General features: G+C 44.0%; 1 protein-coding gene across 1 annotated transcript; it reads left to right on the plus strand.

The window, feature by feature from the left end:
- The first annotated feature begins 436 nt into the window (after positions 1–436).
- FUNDC1 (FUN14 domain containing 1) lies at positions 437–14889 on the plus strand. Its single transcript, XM_056858363.1, has 5 exons — positions 437–485; positions 9038–9194; positions 12621–12696; positions 13481–13609; positions 14588–14889. The coding sequence occupies exons 1-5, from the start codon at positions 455–457 to the stop codon at positions 14663–14665; spliced, it is 471 nt and encodes a 156-aa protein (XP_056714341.1). The 5' UTR covers positions 437–454; the 3' UTR covers positions 14666–14889.
- Positions 14890–16454: the final 1565 nt, after the last annotated feature.

The raw sequence follows: 16454 nt of genomic DNA on the forward strand, positions 1-16454 counted from the left end.
ATGTCCTCGGGGGCCACATACAGCCCCCGGGCCTGAGGTTCCCCATCCCTGCTTGATAGCCCCCTATAATAATAAGCGAGCATCCCTTTTTGGAGAGCGGGAGTTCCGTAACGCATCGAGGCGACTCCCAAGACCTCTTCGCTTCACCCCGGGGGGGGGGGGAGTGTGGCGGTCAAGTGGGCGCCCTGGTTTCGTCTGAAGAGGCCGTCAGAACTACGGTCCCCAGAACTCCCCGGGAGCCAGCCTCTGAGGTGACGTCATCCCCGCCACGAGGGGGGGCCGAGCCTTCCGCGGGAGGGTCGCGGGGGCCGTAAAAAGGGCGGGCTCGTCTTTTGCGCACGCGCACTTTCCCCCTCGCACCCCCCCTCGCCCGGATTTCGCGGGAGGTGTGGGGCGGAGCGGCCGGGGGGCGGGGCGGAGCTTACTCTCCCCCCCCCCACTTGCGCTGGCCAACATGGCGTCTCGGAGATCTCGCCCCGCCTCAGGTCAGTGAGAGCCTCGTCGTCCCCCCCCCGCCCGCCCAGCACTGCCTGCCTTCAGTGTGACGGCGACTCCCAGGCCGGGGCTGGGCCTGCCGCTCCTCCTGGGAGGAGGGCGCGGAGGAGCCGCCCCCCCACCCCCGGCGCGAAGGAAGCGCGGCCTCTTCCTCTGCCCCCCTCTCTCCCCCCGCGCCGACTCCCCGCTGGGCCCGGGTGTCTGAGCGCGGCGGGCGGAGGGGCGCCCTCACGCAGAGCGGGCGGCGCGGGGCCCCCGGAGCGGCCCCCCCTCCCTCAGCTGCCGCCTTGCGGGTGGGGGAGGGGCTTCCTCGGAGGACGCGGGAGGATCCGAGGCTGAAGCCCTCGGAAGGGCGCCCCCGGGGGCGGGGCCCGCTGAGCTCGGAGTGGGGCTCTCCTCGGAGTTAAAACGCACCCCTTAGGGCTGCGCGGCGAGCTTCGTCCTCGAGGAGGCCCGCCTTTGGCCGCTGTAGTGTTGCCATGAAGAGGGAATGACTTTGGGACAGGATTTGCCTGCAAAAGCTGGGGGCAGGGATAGGCTGGCCTTTCCTTCCCTCTTCCCAATCCAAGCCTGCACATTGTAGCTTCTTCACACATGCTGGGCGGGGGGGAGGCTTTTTAAAATGCTAATACGAAAAGTAGTATCTTTGAAGAATATCAGTTTAATTGCCCTTAAGGTGCTGCTGGAGTCCTCTTTGTTTTTGCTTTTAACACAATTCAGCTACCCCACAGGCTCCCATTTCAAGGGTGGCTGAAGGCTTTTTGCCACCTAGGCAGCCTGCCTCCATGCCAGCCTGGTTGTGTCCAAGGCAAGCTCCAGAAGCCGCACATCTGCTGCGACCTCTTCCACCTGGGCCAGGCAGCAGCAGCAACACAGGAGCAGAGGTGCATGTTCTGTCCTGTGCTACCCCTGCTGAGTCCAAGGTAGGCTCCACAGACAGAACCCCTGCAACCCACTTTGGATCCTGGTAGCAGTAGCATGGGTGCAAGGTGGACTTCAGAGGCATCCTGCCCTTTGGCCTTGGTGGCAGTGGCAGGGTGCAATGTGAGGTGCAAGCCATGGTTGTTCCTTCCCATGGCTCTGTTGCTTTGGTGCCCCAAGCAGGCCCTTGGGTCGCTTGGGTGATGATCTTTACAATGTCTTAGTCAGAAATACAACTTTTAGTGTAGAGGTGTCCCTCAACACACTTTAGATAGTTACTGTCAGTCAAAAGTTAACTGTTTTAAAAGGTAGGATATTGTCCCACTTTTCCTATTCTTGTTGAAGGTGGAGTCCAAACTATATTAGTGAGTGATTATTCTAGTCTGAATCATGCAGTCACGTTGCAAGTTTCTCACATACACCATTTAGCTGGAAGTATCTTGGGAAAGTAGAAGAAAAAAGAGGGGAATAAAACCCAACCTAAAAAACAAGCTGGGTACCCAAGGTTGGGTGGGAGATATATATATATATATATATATATATATATATATATATATATATATATATATATATATATATATATATATATATATATATATATATATATATATATAATGAAAATATAATTTATTAGAAGTGCTATGTCAAGATTAAAATTGTTTAAAAACTTTTAAAACAGCACAATGGCATTTCCTAAGGTTGATATCTATAACCGCATGCCAAACATGTTTTGGCCTATATGGCCTTCCTCAGTGGTCTATTTGAAACCCATGTAAAACATGCACACATTTACAAATATATATATGTATACAGACAATATAAAACAGACCAGGCATGTAATAGGTTGTCTATAACAGAGCTTCTCAAAGTGTAGGTCGTGACCCCAAATGGGGTCGCGTAATTGAATCTTGGGGTCACGAAAAAATCCCCAGCCCCCCTCGCAGAGCACTCCCTGTAGACCAGGGGTGTCAATCATAGGGCCAGGCCCGGATCAGGCCCGAGGAGGGCTTTTATGCGGTCCATGGAGGAAAGGTGCCCCCCCTCCCCCAATCCGGGCTGGAGAGTGCAAGCTGCCCCAAGCCTGCAAACGGCTCAGCTTACATGCTCCAGCCCAGAGCGGGGAGCGGGCTGGGGGAGGGAGTGACCTTCCCAAGCTGCTGCATGCGCTGCCAGGGCTGAATAGAGCATGCGGCCTGCCAGCACAACAAGGTCGCAAGTGGCACCTCATGCGGGACCCAGCTCCCTGCGCAAGTCCCCAAGGCAAGGTGCTGTCATCCAGCCACGTGTGGGGGACAGTTGCAAAATTGGGTCCCTCCTGGCCTCCTCCCCGCTGGCAGTGAGTAGGGGGTGGAGGGCAGGCAAGCTTTGGCATCCTTGCATCTGGTGCTGGACCTAAGGTAAACGTAAAGGTCCCCTGTTCAAGCACCGGGTCATTCCTGACCCATGCGGTGACGTCACATCCCGACGTTTCCAAGGCAGACTTTGTTTGCGGAGTGGTTTGCCAGTGCCTTCCCCAGTCATCTTCCCTTTACCCCCAGCGAGCTGGGTCCTCATTTTACCGACCTCGGAAGGATGGAAGGCTGAGTCAACCTTGAGCCGGCTACCTTAAACCGACTTCTGTCGGGATCGAACTCAGGTCGTGAGCAGAGCTTTTGACTGCCGGACTGCAGCTTAACACTCTGCGCCACGGGGCTCCTAGAATGTGATTATTGGGGGGGATTCAAGGGTTCTTAGCCAAGGGATATTTCTCTCTCTCTCTCCCTCCCTCCTCGTGTCTCTATTTTTCTCTCCCTTCTTTCCTTCCTTTCTTTTCTCCTCTCTCTGTCCTCTCTTTCTACCTCTCTGTCCCTCTCTTTCTCCCTTTCTCTCTGGCTTTCTTCCTTCCTTCCTTCACCCCCGCCATGGTGCTTGCTTGCTTTCTCTGCCCCCCTGGTTCGTTCGTTCTCTCTCTCTCCCCCCGTTCTCTTTTTCTTTCTCTTTCTCACTATTCCTTCCTTCCTTCCTTCCTTCCTTCCTTCCTTCCTTCCTTCCTTCCTTCCTTCCTTCCTTCCTTCCTTCCTTCCTTCCTTCCTTCCTTTCTTCCTTCCTTCCTTCCTTCCTTCCTTCCTTCCTTTCTTCCTCTTTCTCTCTTTCTCTCTTTCTCCTCCCTTCTCTCTCTGTGTTTCTCTCTCCCTCTCTTTCTGTCTCTCGGTATCTGTCTGTCTATCTATTTCTCTCTCTGGTTCTCCCTTTCTTGGGATGTACTGAAACAAATGACAGGATTGTCCATTAGAAGCAATGGGAGAGACTGCACAGCCCACTGAAGATAATGGGAATCTGGATTGCCAATTGACTTGCATGGGGCTCCATTGAAATACATTACAGCACAAAAAGAGTTGCAAAGAAATAGTGGAATGGAATTTCCAGTAAGGTCTCTAAGCCCAGATATGCTACTCTGGGACAGGAAGGACAGCCCCTTGAACTAGCAGAAGTGTTCTGGGACTGGATTGACAGCATCCAGAGTGGAATGAGAACCTCTGGGACTTGCACAAGTGTTCTGGGACTGGAGTGACAGCCAGGCAGGAATCTGGTTTGTCTCCAGGCTGGGAACAGATTCCCTTCCAGATTGTTGCAGATGAAACCTAAGCTAAAGGCACAGGTGTTGGGCAGGCTAGAGTTTCTCCTGGTCATTTGGCAACCCAAGTGTAAAGTTGTATGGGCTGCCAGGCAGAGCTTTGTCTGACTGCAGAGGACTTTGTTTGCATTTGGGGAGGGGGGATAGAGCTGCCTCCATGTGTACCCCCCAAGACTGTCAGAGAGGTGGATACCTGTCCTCTGGGTCTTCACTTACTTGGTGTTGCAAGATAACTGAATCCCCCCCCCCCCAGATCTCTGAGGCAAAAACGCGGACCTGGTGAGCATCCGCCCTCCTAAAGTGAATCTTTTTTCTCATGGGAAATGGGATTCCTTTAGAGCAGGAGGAGGTGGTGGGAATACAGTGAGGCCTTCCTTTAGCAAATGGGGTGTGTGTGGAAGTGTTATACAACATAGGATTTCTGTGGGGCCAGCAAGGCATGCTGGCCCCCCAATCCTTTTTTGTCTCCTGATTTGTAACTTTTTCAGCCCCCTCTCCTCTCTTGAGTGGACAGATCAGGAGAATCCCAAATGGAGAATGTGTGTGTGTGTGTGTGGGGGGGGACCTTTTTCCCCCAGGAAGAGCTGCTCAGAGCAAGAGGCCAGATGCCTTAACTGGAGTGGGTGGAGACTCTTTTGAGGAGGGAGGGAGATTCTCAGATGACTGCAGCCTGTTAGGCAGGGTGTGCATACTCCTGCCAATATCTTTCATCTGAACCACATTTTTCAGGAGATGCTTTAATTAAAAAAGGGATATTGTTGTGATTTTCATGATGGTTGATCTATGGCTGGTATAGGAAAATCCCCTCCTTGCCCAATGTTGCAGTCCCAGTCGAAATTGGACCTCCCCAATGGATCCAAAGTGAGAAGGTGTGGCTTCTCATCTGGATTCTTCCACTTGTTTTGCGGCTGACAGGTCTGTTGCTGGCTTAAAGGTGAGCTTTGCCTTCTTGCCAACTTTCCTGGGGATGGACCCTGGCTTATGTTTGCCACAGGGGTACCTTTCCCCAGTGAAACCCAAGAATGCTTTCTGTGAATGTTTAAAGTGCTAGTTTTGACCTTTAAAGTCTTACACCAGGTGTGTCAAACATAAGGCCCGCTGCCCGGTTCAACATCTTTATAAATGATTTGGATGAAGGAATAGAGGGGATGCTTATTAAATTTGCAGATGATACTAAATTGGGAGGGGTAGCAAATACAGTAGAAGACAGAGCCAAGATGCAGGATGACCTTGACAGGCTGGAGAAATGGGCTAGAACTAATAAAATGCACTTCAACAAAGACAAATGTAAAGTTCTGCATTTAGGTAGGAAAAATCAAATGCATAATTATAGGATGGGGGAGACTTGTTTGAGCAGTAGTGTGTGTAAAAAGGATCTTGGGATCTTAGTAGACCAAACACTGAACATGAGTCAGCAGTGTGCTGTAACTAAAAAGGCAAATGCGATCTTGGGCTGTATCAACAGAAGTATAGTGTTCAGATCACGCAAAGTAATGGTATCGCTTTACTCTGCTCTGGTTAGACCTCAACTAGAATACTGTGTTCAGTTTTGGGCACCACAATTTAAGAAAGATGTAGACAAGCTGGAACGTGTCCAGAGAAGGGCAACAAAGATGGTGAGGGGTCTGAAGACCAAGTCCTATGAGGAAAGGTTGAAGGAGCTGGGTATGTTTAGTCTGAAGAGGAGAAGACTGAGAGGGGATATGATAACCATTATGCAGGGGGGTTGGACTTGATGGCCCTGGTGGTCCCTTCGAACTCTATGATTCTATGACTCCTTGAGAGATCTTATCTGGCCTGCGTGTCACCCCCCACCTACACGAACACGCACACTCTTGATCTGGGCTGGCGAGACATGGCCCGGCCCGACCACATGACATTTATGTCATAGCTGGTCCTCATAACAATTGAGTTTGACACCCTTGAGCCAGCTGAAGCACTAACACTAGAAGCAGCCACATAGCTAGAAATGCAAAAGATGGCAATTACTAATCGTGTGGAACAGCTGAATATTAAACAGCCCCCACACATACACCCTCAGTCACTAAGCACTATGAAGGGCAGGTTGTAACTTTTTTCCTGCAGTATAAACACTTTTCATGTGCAGTCTCAGTAAGGAAAAAATCCATCCTTAAAATCCTTTAATAAATGGTATAATTCTAGGTACACCAAAGAATTTTTTAAAAATAAGTTTCTTTATGATTTATTATCAGTAAATGTTTGGTTTGTATACCAATTTTATATACCTATATACCCGGCGGGGTCCTCTAAAAATTTCTCGGGCAAAAAAGGGTCGCGAGTGGAAAAAGTTTTAGAAGCTCTGGTCTAAAAAATATAATAATAGGTTAGTCTCTTATCTATTAAGAAGCCAATTACATAAACCTGAAAGATGTTTGGAATTACTTACATAATATATTACCAATTACACAAACATCTGGTAAGATTGTCGCAGGTTGTTATGTTGTAAACCATAAGCAACAGGTTGGCAAACTCAGTTCATTATTAATCTGTCTGAAATAATTACTTTTATACAAATATTAAATGTACCAATGTATACTTCACATACCTGGGCTGTATATGCCTCCCATATAAGATGTGTGAAATTATCAACCTGGTCAGACAGTGTGAAGCTGATGATCCTGAATAGCTCTGAATAGTGTTCATAGAGTGATGTAAGCTCTAGGACTCAGCACATCTGTAATTAGGATGATGCATTCTCCCTGCACCTCTATGAGAAGTGTTACTATACATACGCACACTGCTATTATACATACATTAAAGCCAAAAGATTTTACAAATATATTTCAATACGATTAAACTTGGGAAGATTCATTAAAGACAAAGCCAGTCAATATCTTCATTTAAGCCTTTTGGAGCCAAGGTTCCCAGAGTATAAATCCAAAACGTCTCTCTTTTCCTTAGAAGCCTCTGCTGTAGATGAGGCGTTGCTGACAATTTTTCAACAATCCAGAAGCGGAGGTCCTTGTCTGTGTGAGCGAAGGCTAGAAAGTCTTGCACGAGTGGCGCTGTCAACTTCCTTGTTCTGATGCAGCTCCTGTGCTCACATATACACATCTTGATTGGTCTTGTTGACATGCAAACATACATAAGTTTATACGGACATTGTATCACATAAATTATACTACTGGAATTACAATTAACAAAATCTTTGATGTAAAAGGTTCTGTCTCCACTAGAATTATGAAAGATGTTTCTTTTAACAGAATGGGGGCATGCAGCACAGTGTCCACATGGGAAATTCCCTTGTAACCCCTTCCCATCTTTAGTATTTTTCTTAGCGGTTTGATCTTTTAATGTGCTACTAACTAGAATGTCCTGGAGATCCAAAAACCTCCAGGGCACCTTCTGAGCGGCTTGCTGCCTCAGGGCAGCAAGCTGGAAAGGCATTTCTCAAAAACCCTGTGGAACTGCTTCATTGAGTTCCATGGGGCTGTGCCTCCCCTTTTGCAGGTACAACTTCACACTGAGAAAAGGGGGCATTCCTGGGGTGATAGGGCTTAAGGAGCTCCCAGGAACACTCCTTTGGCACTGGTACAAGCCATTGCACAAGGGAAATGCTGCCAGCGAGGCTGTGCTGGCACCCGAGCCTCGCACTGCTCCCCGGAGCCGAAATCTGCCATTTTGATTTCTTTTTTCATGACATTTGGAGATGGTAGAAGGAAGCCAACCAGTAACTCCACCCTTCTATACTAACTCTACTTACTTCTATAGAGAAGTAAGTGGCCCTACGCCAGCGTTAGTGCATGTTTAACCAGTGTAAGTGGCACTAACACCAGTGCAGAGGTCATGCTGGCTCCTATCCCCTTTCACCCCCTTAGGATTGTTCTGTAATAGTTGGTTCCAATAAGCAGGTGGTATGGGTAGGGATCCCCCCCCTTGTGTGTATTATGATTCCAGTGTGTTGCATGACTCAAAATAAGTACTATTCCACACCTACAATATGTAATACCATTTTACTCTCCTTTCTATGGGAATTAAATGTTTTTCTACCTAGCTCTATTTCCCTTTCTCACATACTCCCAGTTTTAATGTTGTTCATTGCTAAAATTGAATTTTTTTTTGTTTTGGAATGAAAGGAAGATTAATTTTTGTACAACTCAGATAGCAGTCAAGGCCATTTCAGCCATGAAGAGAAATACTGCAAACCATAGATTTAAAGTAGAAAAGAGCCCACATCTAATAGTGCTATTAGTTACAGGGACTTTGAGCTGAGACACGATAGTATTGGCGTCGTCAAAATGCCTTGAAGAAATATAAAAATTTCTTACCAAGTAAGTAGAAAAATGGGTTGATGGCTGGTCTAGATTGGAAGTATATACTTTATTAGCTACAAACATTGTGACTAAGGTGTGTGTGCACGGCCCCCCATTACTAAAGATCAGAAAAATATGAAGATTTGCAAAAAAAGAGAGATGAAGATAGGGCCAATGTTTCATATTTGAGAAGTATTTTTTGAAAATTTCCTGTACAGGATACAAAAGCAAGAGCTGATAACACGAAAGGAGACAATAGTCTCACTATGAAGAAAATGTTCATTGTGATTTATTTGTGTATCTTGGCTTTCACTTCTATGCAAACATTTTCTCATTATGTTGGAACAGAAAATATATGCGGCTAATTCTAGAAACAGAAAGTTCCTCCCCATACCATAACTGGATTGTTTATCTTCTTCTTAAAATTGTGAGAACCTCAACTTTCATTTTTCTTTTTTAAAAATATTACCTCTTAAGAGGCAACTGAAAATTGTAAACAATCTGAGTGTAGTATTGCTATATATCTTGCCAGTGTGTGTCATTGTGCCAAAACCTTGAGCACAAATCTTCCCGAGTATCCACTTGCCAACTCTTTGTGTACTCTTTTGATTTTGCAGATACCCATTATGTATGTGCATGTTTGACTGTGTCTACAAATTTGTTGCGCCTTGCAGTGTATTGTATCTTATTTAAAAATTCAGAGGGAGATTAATCTTCAGTTTGTTTTTTAAAGAACATGACAGTGATGATGATTCATATGAAGTACTGGATTTAACAGAATATGCGAGGCGTCATCATTGGTGGAACCGGGTATTTGGAAGAAATTCTGGACCTATAGTAGAAAAGTATTCTGTAGCTACCCAGATTGTAATGGGTGGTGTAACAGGCTGGTAAGAACAGAATTCTTTTAAATATTTTCATGTGTATTTATTCTTATAGTGTAATCCATTTTTTTGCATAAAACTTTTAAGGGTTGTATTATTTCTCTGTAAATTTTAGAAGAGAGCCTTGAAAGTAGTAAATAGTGGTACGTATTACTACCATTTCCTTCATGTAGCTGTCAAAATGCCTTGAAGAAATATAAAAATTTCTTACCAAGTAAGTAGAAAAATGGGTTGATGGCTGGTCTAGATTGGAAGTATATACTTTATTAGCTACAAACATTGTGACTAAGGTGTGTGTGCACGGCCCCCCATTACTAAAGATCAGAAAAAGATGAAGATTTGCAAAAAAAAAAGAGAGATGAAGATAAGGCCAAAAAGGCTGGGACCCCAAGGAATCACATTGGGGTGAGGATGCAGTTTGGAAATCCCACCTCATACCTCCTCCCTATACCTCTCTGTCCAGGAGTCTGTAAGTTCTTAGGGGCTTGAGCAGGAAGATTTCTCTCCCCCCCTTTCCCCTTTAACTGATGCCAACCTTTTGTCCCTTTAGCCTTCATTCAGCCCTCATCAGTCTGTTTTTAAGGGTTTCTGTTTCTTTTGTTTACTTTAGAAAGTAGTATTTTTCTGCATACCCAGGGAGTCCTCTAAGTATGCTTCTTTCATGATTGGTACAGAGGCCAGCCACTTTTGTACTAGATATATGTTAGTGGCCATGTTTACACTGTTGGGCTTGATCCAAGGACCTCCAATTGACTGTTGCCACAGTCCTCTGGAAATCTTCAGATATCCCAGGAAAGCCAAGGCCAAACCTGTGTTGTTTTTTAATAGAGTGAAAGTGTTCCTGTAGTTCAAAATGAAAGCTGTCAAACTTCTTGAAAGCTGTCACATGTTTATCTACGTAACCCTGTAAACGAAGAATGATCTAAATGCTATATATATTAGAGTTACTGATTAAAGATTATTTGTTTCAAAGGCACTGTAGAAAAATACTTAATTGACCAAGAGTATTGAAAGACATGAACAATTAAAATATTTTGTTCTAAATAAAAGTGTCAGATGTGTAGTGACAGTGCTGTGTGAGTAAATAAATGCATAAAATCCCACACATTCTGACCAACACAGTCCATCAACAGTGATAAATGCCGTATGGGCATATGTATTCAAGAAAGCTGATTCTATCCAATTGCTTTACAAAGATCACCCAAGACTCATCTCTTGAAGGTTGACGGCCATTGTCCCAAGCTCAGCTCGATACATACTCCCCTGTTACTTTACGCTGACTATGCTGTGCTATTGTCATGTTCAAGGGTTGGCTTAAAGAGATTACTAAACCGGTGCCATGAGTATTGTACTGCAAATGGTCTGGTGTGGAACTATGCAAAATCTAAGGTCCTGGTATCCTCAGAGTCCTGGAAACCACTTAAATGGATAATTGGTGGCAACTCACTTGAGCAGGTCAAATATTTTAAATATTTAGGCATTTATTTCCATCATAATGCATCTTGGAAAACCCATTATCAATTTGCAACTAAATCAGCAGAACCTAGCTCATTAGCAATTATTCGGGGGGGGTTTTCAGTAGAGGAAACTGTGCCGGCGTAGGCCAAGGGCCGGGCGGTGCCCGCAGTCCTCAGACGTGTGGGAGGTATCTAGCCCCTTTCAGAGCAGGTGGCGAAGATTATGCTGTTTACCGAGGTCAAATGTCGGAGGCGTCGTCAAAGCAGGCAGGAGTCAATGGCCGGAGAGATTAATCATGAGCGGTAGCGGGAACACAGAGAAACTGCACGATTGCTTCCGCAAAGTGAAAGCACGCCTGCGCTGCCTTTATCAGGCAGTGCAATTCCAGGCTAGGCTTCATCCTGAAACGATTCAACACCAGTTCTCTGTCTGCTTAGCCTCTCCAAGCGAGCACTTTTCCTTCTACCTTGCAGAACAACACGCTGCCGAGTCCTGATACGCCTATCAGGTTCAGGTGAGCTTGGAAGACTGACATTCTCAGCTTCCACTGCAGGGGTTGGGGGAAGAGTAGCTTCTGTCTGCCCTTGTTCCATCTCTCTGCCTAGCTGTGGTTCCTGCTGAGTTGTTTCAGGCTTCTGTGCTACTGGCTGCAATGGAGGTACTGAGGGCCCAGAGGCATCCTGTTCCTCCACTTCAGCTTCAGAGTCCTCTGAGTCCTCAGCTCCCAAGGCAGGGCCCATGACAGAAACCAATATATTCCTGCTGCCCTTAAGGACTTTAATGCGCAATTGCTGTATGGTATTCCTGTCTGGATTAGCGCACTAGGATATCCACTGGAACGCCCCCAAGCCAAATTCCTCAGAAAAATAATGGGTATGCCCTGTTGTGACCCATATGCCACATTGTGCTTGGAAACTGGCCAAATGCTACTTGAAACAAGAGCGTGGCTCATGACTGTAAAATTCTGGTTACGCCTCCATTTTAAGGCAGATTCCTCTTCCCTTATCTACTATATGCTCATGGAGTCCCATGCTTATAAGTGGTTTCAACGTATTGAGAGCAAAATTAAATCTATTGGCTTTAACCTCGACTCCTTGCTTATGCTTACCGAGGCAGAAGCTTTTCAAAGGATAAAATGCAGACTCTTAGATATAGGACTTCAAGACCTAAACAGCACTGCTAATAAAACATGTTCCCCATTAAATTTAGGGGTACCTTTTGATGATTATCAGCCCTCCCCATACTTATCTCACCTGTGTGATCCTTCTCAACACAGAGCCATTTCTCTGGCCAGATTTAATGTTTTGTCATCTGCGCTACTTGAAGGCAGATTTCGGAGAATCCCTCTTTCTGACAGGCTTGGCCCTTGTGGCATCAATTGTATTGCAGTTTCTACACAGAATCTCGTAACGAACTTTTAAGCCCCCTGTTGGTTAATAGACAGAAAGTCTCAGATTCTTTTAATGTTTCCTATTTATTGAACAATTGTTCGCCCCAAATATTGGAGATGGTGGCACAGTTTTTTAAAGTTTTTTTTAAAAGCCCGCCAAACGGTTAGATGGCAGTATCAACAAACAGCGCTATTTGATGTAACTGTCTTTTAACTGTGCCATAAAGGGCACTTTTTAATATCTCCATTCCTTTTGTACCCTCTTTGTAATATGTTTTTATGCCAATAAAGGAATGATGATGATGATGACTCATCTCTTGGTATGAGGCATCCTCAAGTCTTCTGCAGTTCCGTCTGTGTTCTGAGCATTCTTCCACATTTCCTATTCTTGCAACCTACCAACAGCCTGTTACCTCATGGAGTCTAAACATTTTGTATTTTGAGGCTTTGAATTAGAATTCTGGAATCTGGCAACCAGTGGTCAGGTTTCTTTATCCTTTGCACATTTACTTGCAATTAAAGTGTTTAATGGATTTTACTCTCAAATAAATTTGCAGACTTAATTTCTCTCTGCTTTCTTTAAGGTGTGCAGGATTTTTATTCCAAAAGGTCGGAAAGCTTGCAGCAACTGCAGTAGGCGGTGGCTTTCTTTTGCTACAAGTATGTAGACTTTTTAATTTTAGTTGGTTTTTTAAACTCTAATTTTAGTATAGACTAATTCACTTTTCCATAAAGGGAAGTGGAAGGCTTTTCTATATTCATGCAAATTGATATGATTGAACTCATTGAGGTTCACAGGTTGCCCCTTACTGCTGTAGCTCTGCTAAATGAATCACCCATAATTAGACGTTAAAGTTGTGTATAAAGAAATCAAATAATGTGGCAATTTTTAAAATTAAAGACACAGTGAAACTTACCCTATGTTCATTTTTTTTAAAGTAGTCTTTAGTAACACCTTGAAAGTAGTTACCATGGAAAGATAACTTTTAACATTAAAAGTTTTCATTTCTCATTTAATCACAGGTAAAATTAAGTTCTAAGGGGGCATGGTTAGAATATAAGTAAATACATTTGTAAAAAAAATAGGATTCAGTAAACAAAAACTGATTGGTGTTATTAAAGGACAAAAAATGCAGTTTAATTGAAAAGCAATGAGGGCAGAGCCCACAGAGATAATTCTAACATTTAAATATTTCTTCTCTCCCCCACTACAAACTTAAATTAAATCTTTAAATAATTTGATGCATGCAGTTGTTTAAGTAAGTGTTAATTACAAAATGGGGAAGCTGACCTCTACTGATCAAACTACGTTTATTGGAAGTTTCTAGCTAAGGTTTCAAATACTACAGAGTTCTTCATCTGATAGTAGCTGCCTCACTAAAGTGGTTTGGCTGTTAACATTATATACTCTGGTTCTTAAAGTGTCTTTTCCCTATTGTTCTAGATTGCTAGTCATAGCGGCTATGTACAGGTTGACTGGAAAAGGGTTGAGAAAGATGTAAATAAAGCAAAAAGACAGCTCAAAAAGAGAGCAAACAAGGCAGCTCCTGAAATCAGCACACTGATTGAAGAGGTAAATCATGTATTATTTGTTATTAGTATTACATTTGGGGATTTTGATGTAAGGCTTATCAAAAAACTAGCATCTTCACATGTTCGCAAATTACAGTGAATTAGTAAGTGGGGTGATTTGAAGAGCTGTGGTCTGATAACTTTAAATCAGGGCCCCCAAACCTTTTTGAGCCTGCAGGCACCTTTGGAATTCTGACACGACGTGGTGGGCACAGCCACAAAATGGGCTATAGCTTTACTTGAGTCACCCAGTGAAGATTCTTGTGTTGTGGTTGCAGATGCTGCCAAAGCAATATTTTTTTCAAAATTTGCACAGCCAATCAAAAGCCTTTCCTGACCCTACTCACTCCCTACAAACATTTGGTGGGTGCCAGAAGAGGTGTTGGCAGGAGCCCATGGGCACTGTGTTGGAGACCCCTACTTTACATGGTCTTCCCCAGCTGCTATCCTTCTCTTCCTCCCATTTGTGTTTATTTAAATGTTTTATACTTCACCTACTATTCCTCAGGGTTTTTGAGATTACTGTGCTGGTACTAGTGTGCTGCCTGCCATAACTGTTCATAATGACTGAATGTCTCCCCATAAGCTCTCTTCTGGCTGCTCTGCAGTATATTTTACATGTTCAGTCAATCATGCCGTGTACCACCTTCCACTGCCCCCAAGGTGTCAAGTCTGTCTCTGGGAAGCAATTAGACTAAGATCTCAGAACAATCTTCCCTTAGAAATAGATTTTTAAATTTAAGGGTTTATTATTTTTAGCACAATGGTATTTTTAATAGTTGCAATGCCATACTAGACACCAATCAAAACAATATCAAAATATGTGGGTAAGGACTAAGGTAAATGCATATTTAAAAGCTGACACAGCTTCAGTAGAACTATGGTGTTTTATATATTACTGTATACTGTTGGCAACTATGTTTTTTTGCAATCTCTCTAATGCATTTGCCCAGCTTACAGAAATCTGTTTCCTTTGCAGTCAACAGAATTTATTAAACAGAACATAGTGGTTTCTGGTGGGTTTGTTGGAGGCTTCTTGTTGGGCCTGGCATCTTAATGGACATGGCGTTGGTCTTCCTGCTGGCGCTTAACCCTGGTAAACAAGAATAGTAGCGATGCACGGTCTTTAAGCAAGGCAGTCGGAGTCGCTCACTAATCACTGCAGACCAAGATGGGTGGATTTACCAGACAAGTTGGAGTATTTTACATTTTAGACTATTGCAATCTCAAGCTTGCTGAAGCAGGCCTGCTGAAAATCTCTGCGGTATGTACAAGTAGCATTCCTGGAAACCCCTCCCCCCCGCCCCGGCCTTTTGTGGCCCTTTGTCATTATTTTATTGTACCTCAGAACTCTGTGTATTTAATGTTGCTTCTTATTCTATGCCTTTTCCCACTTTAAGGTATTTTCTTTGTTTAAGGCTATCTCATGCTGTAGCATATAGTGTCTATGACTAAATGCGTAGGATATTGTGCTTAATTCATAGAGCTAGCCATCTTCTGTTAGATACCAGTGGAATAAAAATAATCTATACATCTGTAATTTTTTTTGCAAGGATGAAATAAAAAGCAATTGTGAGTCTATTAAACAATGAAAAAGCAACCATTGACTGATTGTCATTTTTCTGCACTGTCATACTGCAGCTATGCAACATGCACAAGTAAATATCAAACAATGCAAGTATGTATTGCAGGCATCTGGCTTCAGTTCAGAGGATTGCCTATAAGCCGGTTGCACGAATGATTCATTCCAGTGAAACACGGGTTTTTATATTTTTTTGTATTAGTGTATAGAATCTTGAAGAACCATCATGGGGATACAAAGTAGCCTGTCCAATATTGTTTACAAAGACTATATAGCATCCTCTTGATGAGAATATAATTCTGTTTTTTTATTTTCATTTATAAACCACAATTTTAAATAATAATCTACAATAATTCCACAGATTTTGCCTGAATATGACTGATAGCCCGTTGCCAAATGGACCTTTAACTCATAATGACTCTTACTTTTCTGTAAAGATGTGAGCGTAACAGTTAAGTAAATTTCATTCATGCATACACCAGTTGTGCAGTTGTAATCAAATTCAGTATTCATAACATCCTTGGAAACATGGACACATAATATTGCTTCAGCAACATTTTCTACTTTTTTATCAAAACCATGACATAACAAATGCTGTTATCCCCCCCTTCCCCCCCCCCAGAACATTACTGCCTTCGGGCAGAGCCACCAAATATGAATGATATCTGCAGTAATAGCATAGCAATACCAACAGTCCCCAGCACAAGAATTATATATCTTGGCAATCAGTTTTGGAGTCATGTAAAGCTAGTGGATCATTTGACAAATATTCTCTTGAAAATTCAAGCAGACCGAGAATGTTGAGCTTAAAAATAACATAAACTTCCAGACATCCCCTGCTACTTCATGTCCTAAAGCTTGATTCCATTTTCAGATATAGTTTGGTGTTGTGAGCTCTTGACCCATAGAACCAGAAATCACCACAGAGACAATCAGATTCCAAGCAGCTGGCTTTTACTGGTCAAATAGGCAATACAGTGCATTGAGGATAAGATGACAGCTATGAGTTGTCTTGCTCGTTAGTTGGAAATATAAGGCAGAGAAACGGCGGGAGATTACAAAGCATAAACAGAGCATTATTTCCCAGGAGTGGCGTTCCCAGGCTTTGGTATGTGAAGCCGTCCTTGAAGTCTGGACGGTTCAGCAAAGGAACGAAAGGAAACATCTAAACCGAGATAACAGCCTGACATCCTGCTCCCCTTAAGGCCCCCTCCCATCCGGCAAGGGGGCTGGTCTGTCTGGGTAGGTATTGTGAAAGGCGTTG

Source organism: Euleptes europaea, chromosome 12 (genome assembly GCF_029931775.1).
Source record: "Euleptes europaea isolate rEulEur1 chromosome 12, rEulEur1.hap1, whole genome shotgun sequence".
Lineage (NCBI taxonomy): Eukaryota > Metazoa > Chordata > Lepidosauria > Squamata > Sphaerodactylidae > Euleptes > Euleptes europaea.